Below are 9,367 nucleotides of genomic sequence, written 5' to 3'. Positions count from 1 at the left end.
AAAAAAAGCCCTGGTAAGGGTAAACTCCCCTCTGTCTGGAGATCAGGGGGCGGGGCCACCAGCCATGTGACCATTTTCAAGAGGTTCCGGTACTCCGTTCCCCCGCGTTCCTGCTAAAAAAAAGCCCTGGTCATGGCATTCGTAAGATTACAGGTGTAGGCCCTATGGAAAATAACAGCTATTAACCAACTGATGCTCTTAAAAGCCTTCCACTTTAATTTTTAAAAAATATATATTAACATTCCTTAACAGTTTCCCAAGAAAAACCAGTTAGGCTTCCATCATTACCAATTAGACGGATCTGCAGGTTGCAACCAACATTACAATAATCTCACCGGTCTTCGTCGGATTGCTCTGGAATAAGCAGGCCGCAAATTCAAGGCCGGATCCAAGAGCACATGCCCCTGCGTGAGCCACATTGAAACAAACAGGATACTAGCAGGGGACATTCCTGCTGGCCAGTCTCTTCTAATTGTTATCCTCTTTCTCAAGAGAATTCCTACAACAGAGCCAAAGTAGATCAGTTGCTCGGAGATGTGTGAACGGATCTCTGGAGCATTTTTATCGGCAAACGGCAGCTGGAGAAGCCACTTCAAACTGTGGCCAGAGAACAAAAGACGTGGCTACCCATGGCATTTGGACAACGTCAAACAAACCCCTGGACCTGCCACTCGCCCCACGGGGGGGGGGGAAGTACGATAAAAGATGTCTGTATGTTTTCCCCAGTTGGGCGCCATCCGAGGTCAGGAAAGGTCTCTCCCTCCGGCACTGCAGCCTGGGCTACTATTTCACACTAAAAATGCTTAGAAGATCCATTCAGGAATCTCCCAGCATCTCCTCTAGTCTGCCCTTAGAGCATGTGAATGAAGAGAGAGGGTATGGTTTTTATAGAGAACTCAAGCTATGGTTTGCAAGAGTGCTTACTGCTCACAGTGTACACTCATCCCACTTTTGCCTCCGGTAAACAGGTTGTGCAGGTTTTTGCATTATTTCAACAACCTGTTTGATCAGTGACGACCAAAGGAATATGTATCCAGACCAAAGGAAGTGAAACCCTTCTCAAACCCCTTTGAACCCTTTAAAAGTCCCATTTGCCACCAGCCTTAATGGAGGGAACTGAATGCTTGAGAACCGCTGCTTAAATTCTATCCACCGAGCTAACAGCAAGGTAAGAAAAAGGCCATGTCAAAAGTGTCTCGAGAAGAAAAAGAGACATTGGAAAATTGCATGAAGAGTTTGGGATTCACCCATTCAAAGGGACTGTGTCTGAGTAGCCCTTAAAGAAACCAGTATTTGGGGGAAGAGTCAATTTAATTTTTAGCACAAATAAGGAGACGCTTGCATCAAAGAGAGATCTTCCCAAAGAACTGGCTTTGCGCTCTAAAAGTTAACCAAAGCGGCAATGCGGGTTTTCAGGGCCCCTTCTGCTCTCAGGAGCTGGGAGAGAATAATATGAGAAGTGAGACCTGCCTTCTATTTACTTCTAAAAGCAGCCACTGGGGTGGGAGGTCTTGGGGTGGGACCACAGCTCTGGGAAAGGGGGGGGGGTTATATCTCCCTTTACTCATGTGATTTTCATGAAGCAGCACCCCCTCCCACCCCCGACCGCTCTTTGCCCCAGTGAGGAAAATCAGAGGTTTTCTTACAAAGCAAACAACAGCAGGGGAGGGATTTGCGGACGGAAAACGGTGCGGAGAAGTTGTTACACCCTTTTCCCCAGCTGCTGTTTCCAGTTCAATGCGAGGGGTCCAAACCATGGCTGATTTTAGAGGAAAATAGAAAAGATGGGAGATCTGGTCAATCATTAATGTCTGGGCATGTTAAGCGGAGCAGGTTTTGAGGTTGGCAAACTGGAATTTCTTCATAGAAAGAGGTGACAAGATTTCTGCCACTTCAGTGCCACTCTGAGCACAAAACCACCACGATGAAGATATCTCGCCAATTAAAAAAATGCAAATGGCTTGTTTCTTGTGCTGTCTCAATTTGCCTTGGGGTTGGGCAGAGAAGGGAGAGGGGATTTAACCCTTCAACCTCCGCTCGGTTTTGCTCATTGAAAGCAAGACCCTCACTTCGTTACTTCCGTTTTAATGTTGGAAAGAGTATTTAGGGGACACATTTTTCTCTTTAAAATGTTAATAGCAGAGTAAAGAAGGCGGTTTTGACTACTGAAAATAGTTGGAGGTCGAAGGGTTAAGCTTCTTCTTTCTTCTCCATGCAGCACCAAGGCAAATGGAGGCTGCGTGTGTCTTCACTTGTGTTTTACAAAGAAAAGAGGGCGCTCTATCGTGTCTCTCTGAGGTTCACCGGCATGACCACCACATTTCTGTCAGCTTAACTTCTCCCTAATAAAGCGTAGAGGTCCAGCTTTCCTGATTCTACATAGCCTTTCATCATTCCCTGAATCGAACTCTCTCTTGTAACTTTTGTAACCAGTAATTATTAAAAGTTTAAATATCCATTGCCATTAAGGCGCAGGGGGAGCTATAAATTCCAGTATGTCCCAGCCCAGTTCAAAGAAACGAGAGAGAATGGAGTCAGAATCCCACATATTCCAGGGCCAACGGATGCGCCTGAGAAAGCTCACGGTCAAGAGGTATACCCCTCTCCAGCCAGCCCTCCTTGCTGCAGATTCCTATATGCACACAACTGACAAGGATACATTTTGGGGGGGGGGGATAAGGACAGAGAGAGCTGGTGGGGAATCCTGACTCTACAAGTGCCTAAGTTTTCAACAAAAATAAAAAAAAACCTGCGTTTTTGCACGTTTTACAGAAAGCTTAGATAACAGACCTAATTAGAAAGTGAGATGAACAAACAACTTTCACTGCTTTTGATGCCCTTCTAGGAAAGCACCTCCCGTTATCTTCTTGGGCCGGCAAAAACGAACTAAAAACCAATGAAAATGTCCTTGTAAAGATGCACTTGAAGTCCAGACATGGCTGCTGTGAGGAGGAAGAGGAGGAGGAGGAGGAGAGGTGAGCCTTTGGGAGAGGAAGCGGCATCCGTCTGGAAGAGGTGGAGTTTCTTACGGTCCAGCTGAAATGCTTTGGCATCCTCGAAGGCGTCACGTGCCGCCAGAGAAAAATTAGCATCGCCCGAAGACACCACGTCGAAAACACAGGACTGAAAATAGACGTCTTCCGTGGGCAGTTTCCCTTTGCACAGCAGACGGGCCTTCTCTACAGCTGGGTCAGCACCACTGTAGCAGCACGAACCCCGAGAGATGCGCTGGCTGGGTGGGCAGCCTCCTACACACAGCTGCAAGTCCTGCTCCTCCGTGAAAGAGCGGGCCACTTCCTCAGCCACCCGGATGGAGAAGGAGAGCTGTTTCCCTGCCTGGCGCACAGCAATAGTGGTGCCAATGTACGCTGCTCGGATCTCCACATGCGCCCCCGGTGAGCCTTCACGGATGGCCAAGCTACTCCCTCCAGGCCGCTCACCGCCATTCATCGAACCATCCACAAAAGCAGCGGGCAGGTTGTCTATCTCCGCTTGGTACACCTTCTGATCTATGCATTCCTTCATGTCCTTAAATATGATGGTCAGCTGAAAGGGAAAACAGGGAAGAAGCTCAAAGCACAGCCAAGGCGACTAAATGCACCTGACGTTAAAGAGGGCAGATTCACACGTGGCCTAGAAGCGGGGGGGGGGTCTGCGTCCCCCTGCACCCATCCTGCAGTTCTGAAGAAGGGCAGAGACTGACTTGCACCTGAAGAAGCGAGGGAGATGCACAGGACATTACCCCTGGGTCTTCTCTTATTTCCCTGGGAAGAAGAGGCGGCCACAACACCAAGCCACCTCCTCTTGCTTTTCCAGTGGGTAACTGTCAAGAGGACTCCCGGAAGATGAAAAGGAACCCTAGGTAGTTATAGCCCCATATCTCTGCAAACACACACACACACACAGAGACACAAAAGATTCCTTGGGTTCAAATGGAAACAGCATCTGTGCCAAGGGATCAAGCAGGCAAGAGGATCCTTTGGCCCAAGTGGACCCAATGGGAAAAGAGCCCAACCAAACAGGCTGAGCCAAGAAGGGTGGGCAGCAACGGCTTCATTTCTGGGGTAACAAGCACATGCTCCATCATGATCTTGCAGGGCTTCGGGAAAGGTGAGGCACCTTGCACCACTTGTGGGGCTGCATTGAAGGTCTGGCCAGCCAAGGACGGTCGCCCCATGAGCTCAACTAAAGGTGTAATATCTGGAGGAGAGAGGAAATTGGCGCAGTGCAACTGCTGCTCCCCCTACCCGGTATGCGTTCACTCTGAAGTCCGAGGCCAGTGACAAAGGCCAAGAGGATCTCCCACCAGATTCCGGGACCTCCTGCTGAAGGATGTTTGCCCTCCCCTCCCCCACCACACTTAAGAGACTTCCCCAGAGTCTGTAACTCCCTCCTCAGTGGACACCCACAGCTCATAGACTCAGCTCCTCATGCTGCCCGAGGGCTCCCGCTCTGCTTCCCCCTTCCCCTCTCCCGGGTCCACTTCCCCACCCCATGGTTGCTTCTTCCCCCACATTATCTCCTCTGCAGGAACAGCCTCTCTGGAACTGACCTGGGCTTGCTTCATCAACTGACAAAGTCAATTTGCTCGATGGACCACTAGTCCATCTCTTACGTTCTTAGCAAACTTCCTCTTGCTGGAAATGTCCCCGCAAAGCATGTGCTCTACCACTTGTGGGAGTGGGGATCCTGGCCTCATGCGCCAGTAATCACCACAGCAGTTATCGTCTTCCCTCCCTGTTTAGTCCACCCTCTTGAATTGTCAGTACACATTAATCCAGAGGAGTTAGCCATGTTAGTCTGCAGTAGCAAAACAGCAAAGAGTCCAGTAGCACCTTTAAGACCAACCAACTTTATTGTAGCATAAGCTTTTGAGAGCCACAGCTCTTTTCGTCAGATGCATCGTCAGCTTTTGAGAGCCACAGCTCTCTTCGTCAGATGCATCGTCACCTTTTTTTTTTAAATATCTCATTTAATAATTTTTTTATTGGATGGGTCAATATATATTCAGATTAAAACACAAATACAATCCAATTCAATTCCCACAAATATATTCCCCCACCCCCTCCCCTCCCTTTTCAATGTTGACTTCCAACAGCACTCGAACCCGCCACTATTTATCACATCATTTCTATATTATAGTTGTTCTTATCTTGTTATCAATAAGATGCATCGTCAGCTTTTGAGAGCCACCGCTCTCTTCGTCAGATGCATCGTCAGCTTTTGAGAGCCACCGCTCTCTTCGTCAGATGCATTGTCAGCTTTCAAGAACCACAGCTCTCTTTGTCAGATGCATCATCAGCTTTCAAGAACCACAGCTCTCTTCGTCAGATGCATCATCTGCTTTCGAGAACCACAGCTCTCTTCGTCAGATGCATCATCTGCTTTCGAGAACCACAGCTCTGTCAGATGCATCGTCAGCTTTCAAGAACCACGGCTCTCTTCGTCAGATGCATCATCTGCTTTCGAGAGCCACAGCTCTCTTCGTCAGATGCATCATCTGCTTTCGAGAGCCACAGCTCTCTTCGTCAGATGCATCATCTGCTTTCGAGAGCCACAGCTCTCTTCGTCAGACGCATCATCAGCTTTCGAGATGCAGCTGACAAAGAGAGCTGTGGTTCTCGAAATCTTATGCTACAATAAAGTTGGTTGGTCTTAAAGGTGCTACTGGACTCTCTGCTATTTCAGTACACATTAAGGAAAGCTTTGACAGGGGAGTTTTAGAAGCTAGATGTCTTCACCTTGTTGATGGCTGTGGCGTCTGACCCTTTTGCAACAGGGCGGCTCGTGGCCTGCACAAACAAATAGTGGTTGTCTAGGAGCGGCCAGGAACCCTCCACGCGGCAGGTGTAGAATTCGTCGCTGAAGGTCCGCACGTGGGGATCGCCAAAGGCGGCGCAGTGCTGGTGCACAGGGGTCTGGCCATGCTTGCGGGCAAAACTCTTCTCGTAGTCACAGATATCGAGAGATTCAAAGCTCTGCTTGTTGGGTTCCGGGGCAGGCGGCCATGGAGGAGAAGTGGGGCCGTCCCTGGAACAGTTGTTCTGTATCATGAGGTCTTCAATGCCGTAGACGGCCGAGTGATAGGCAAGGTTGCCGCGGCAGGTGCGCGCTGTCCTGCGGGTGCACCGGGAGTAGGAGCGCAAGGCGATGCAGTAGGCGGCATTCTTGCTAGGGCCACGCACGTTCCGTGTGGCAGCCAGGTACTCGGAGTTGCAGCGCGAGATCTTGCAGTGGGTATGAACTGTCCAATGAAAACCAAACAGTGTCACAACTGGAGATATCAGAGAGAGGTGGAAGTGACACTATAGCACGAGAACCAGTTTGGTGTAGTGGTTAACAGCGGCAGGACTCTAATCTGGAGAGCCGGGTTTGATTCCCCCCTCCTCCACCTGAAGCGAGCTGGGTGACCTTCGGCCAGTCACAGCTCTCTCAGAGCTCTCTCAGCCCCACCCACCTCACAGGGTGATTGTCATGAGGATAATAACAACACACTTTGTAAACCACTCTGAGTGCAACATTAAGTTGTCTTGAAGGGCGATATTTAAATTGAATATTATTATTATATCCTTCATTCTATTCCCCCCACCCCAAACAGATATATATCTCCAAAGGTTCCACAACTAACGGATTACCCCTGGAACAAACCTGGCCTTCAGGTTCTCAACTGCCAAATCCCTTTAGAGCGCTCTAAACAACCCGTGTCTTGCACAGCTTCCTTTTTTATTCTTCTCACCTCTTCAGATCAGAAGAGGCCGTGCTCTTCATCCCACTTCTTGGATGCAAGGTGGGTTGGGGGCACGAACAAAGGCCCTTTCCAGCATGGCTCCTTTATTCTGGAAATCCCCTACAAAGGGAGCTCTATCAAGGCTCTTCTTTCCTTCCAAGCCAAACATATTCCTATCTTTAACAAACAAACAAGCAAGCAAAGTCTTCCTGGCTATTACACTGAGGTATGCCAACATCCAGGTGGTGTCTGGAGATCGCCCGGAATTACAACTGATCTCCAGGCCACCGAGATCAGTTCCCCTGGAGAAAATGGCTGCTTTGGAGGGTGGACTCTGGGTAGGGCTGCCAGTTCCCCTTAACCTCCTGGTGGAAGAGGGGAAACCTGGGACTCGCCTAGGTGATTCTCTCTCATGTGTCTTCTGGAAGTGACGTCATTGTGCCCACGTGGAGTGTGCCAGCTGTGTGCTGGCCCAGGAGGTATTTTGCCTCTTGGGCCCACTTCCCAAGGCCTTTCCCCCCTGCCGGCCAGGTGAGTGGCAGCAGGGGCCACAGGCTAGGAGCAGAAGATCCTCCGCCCCAGCTGGGGGACTTGCAGCCATGGCTCTGTGGCATTATACCTGCAGAGCTCCCTTCTCTTCCCAAACTGCGCCCTCTGCAGGCTCTGCTTCCAAACACGAATTACGTTATGAGCACTGAAGACATCTCTACAGTGTTTTGCACTGTTTTTAAAGAAAATTATACTTTGTGTTGTCAGTCACATTGAAGTGACTGCATTCACACACGCAGGCCAAAGAAAGACGAGGACGAGCAACCACAACGGAAATGCAATTGGGCAGCAGGCCTCTGTAGGAGGATCTGGTTGGGAGGACCTTGGCCCGTCATGTCCCATTCCCTTTCCCAGGTGGCACTCAACACAACTAGCCGCCAACCAGGCCCCCCTCCCCGCTCTTTTGTCTTCCCAGCCACCAGCCCAGAACTTCCCCCAGCAAGTGACAGGAAAGCTGACCCCTTTACCGTGTCTGCAGAACAGGAGAAGGAAAAGCATTTCCGTGAAGAAACGGGCCTTCGCTGAGCCGCGTGGCTTCTTGAAGCGGGCCGGTGTCCCCATTATGACCCGTTCAGAGTGCCGGGAGACCGGACACCAAAGCTCTCCTCTCCCTTTTTTCTTTTCGTGGTTCTCTGGAATTCAAGGATAGAAAGAGCTTTGCATCAAATAAAACAACAAGTTCCCTTGTGCACAAGATGGCATTCACCACCCCCTTCGCTACTGGCCACGCAACCCAGATTTCGGAGTATTATCACCATCCTCCAGACTCTTTTTTTTTTTTTTGCTTTCAACGAATTTTCACATTTCAAAATTTGCTTTTGGAGAAGTCATAGTGGTACTTACAACACCTGATGTGTCAGAAACGTGATGTCAGACTCTACGAATCTCTTCCCATCGTGTCTCTGTCCTCACCGGAAATGGTTGGAAGTTTCTTTGATCAAGACAAGGATATTTCCAATTCAGAGGCCTTCCAGGATAACGGGACTGTTCCCCGTAGAGCCTTCTCCCCGCAGCCCCCTGGGCCCACCCTGGGCCCATGCCAGAGGCATATTTCCAAATGGAAAAGTCTTTGGCGGTGAGAGGACGCCCTTTTTTCTGCGTCAAGTTCCAGGTCAGCTGTCAGCCCCTCAGCCTCCACAAGGACAGACGGAAGGACTTCTTCTCTGGGATGGTGTCTGGCTTCAAGATGGCAAACTCCTCTTGACGGAGGAGAGGTTTCAGCGCCAGACAATCCTTATACACTATTTGGACAGAGCACCATTCTCATTCCAGACGTCTTCTGCCCCATCCCCTCACCTGTTCCTTTCCCCCAACTCAGACTTCCAAAATGAGCCGAAAGGAGGAGCCCCACCATCTTCCCACCAGCCCTTTCCCGGATCCAGGGCCTGCCACTGACTTTGCAGTAACCTTCAGGAGCCATGCGCGTCCCAATCCCACTTGAACATTTTGCGCACTTGTGTATTGATGACCAGGGGGGTGAGGGGTGCTTTCACCAAAGTACATAAACAAGGGCACAAACTCTGCCCCTGCTTTGGGACTTGCAACAGACGCTAATGATTAACCGATTGATCTCTGGGCAAGTCACCCTCTGCGGGAGGTGGCCTGGACTTGAGCCCCTTTCCAAAGAGTGTGCGACAAAATGAAGGACGTTGTGGCTGGGAGGGCATCGCAGCAGGAGCTACAGATAGGGCTGCCAACCTCCAGGAGAAGCCTGGTGATCTCCCAGAATTACAATCGATCCCAAACTACAAGGATCAGTTCGCCTACAGAAAACGGCTGCTTTTGAGGGTGGACTCTATGGAATTATACTCCGTTGAAGTCATTCCCCTCCCCTAAACCACACGTTTCCTGGTCTCCACCCCCCAAATCGCCAGGAATTTCCTAACCTGGAGTTAGCAACCCTACCCACAAACCATAGCAGCGGACACAGTCCAATTCTCCCCTTTAGAGACCCATTGTGGTGTAATGGTCAGAGTGCTCGACTGATTTATTTGTTTTCTTCTTTTATGCCCTGCCTTTCTCTCTCGTGGGGACTCAAAGAGACTTCCATTATTCGCCTCTTCTCCATTTTCTCCTCACAGCAACTCTGTT

General features: G+C 49.9%; 1 protein-coding gene across 1 annotated transcript; it reads right to left on the bottom strand.

Moving 5' to 3' along the window:
* Nucleotides 1–206: 206 nt before the first annotated feature.
* On the bottom strand, nt 207–8,713 carry LOC129324427 (hemojuvelin-like). The gene is made up of 4 exons (XM_054971681.1): nt 8,120–8,713; nt 7,744–7,908; nt 5,742–6,244; nt 207–3,546 (listed from the first exon to the last, which is right to left on the bottom strand). Exons 2-4 carry the CDS (start codon nt 7,835–7,837, stop codon nt 2,887–2,889), a joined length of 1,257 nt encoding a protein of 418 aa, XP_054827656.1. The 5' UTR covers nt 7,838–7,908; nt 8,120–8,713; the 3' UTR covers nt 207–2,886.
* Between the last annotated feature and the right edge of the window lie 654 nt (nt 8,714–9,367).

Source organism: Eublepharis macularius, chromosome 2 (assembly GCF_028583425.1).
Source record: "Eublepharis macularius isolate TG4126 chromosome 2, MPM_Emac_v1.0, whole genome shotgun sequence".
NCBI lineage: Eukaryota > Metazoa > Chordata > Lepidosauria > Squamata > Eublepharidae > Eublepharis > Eublepharis macularius.
The sequence above is the reverse complement of the archived record's forward strand: the minus strand, read 5'-3'. Positions and strand labels throughout refer to the sequence as shown.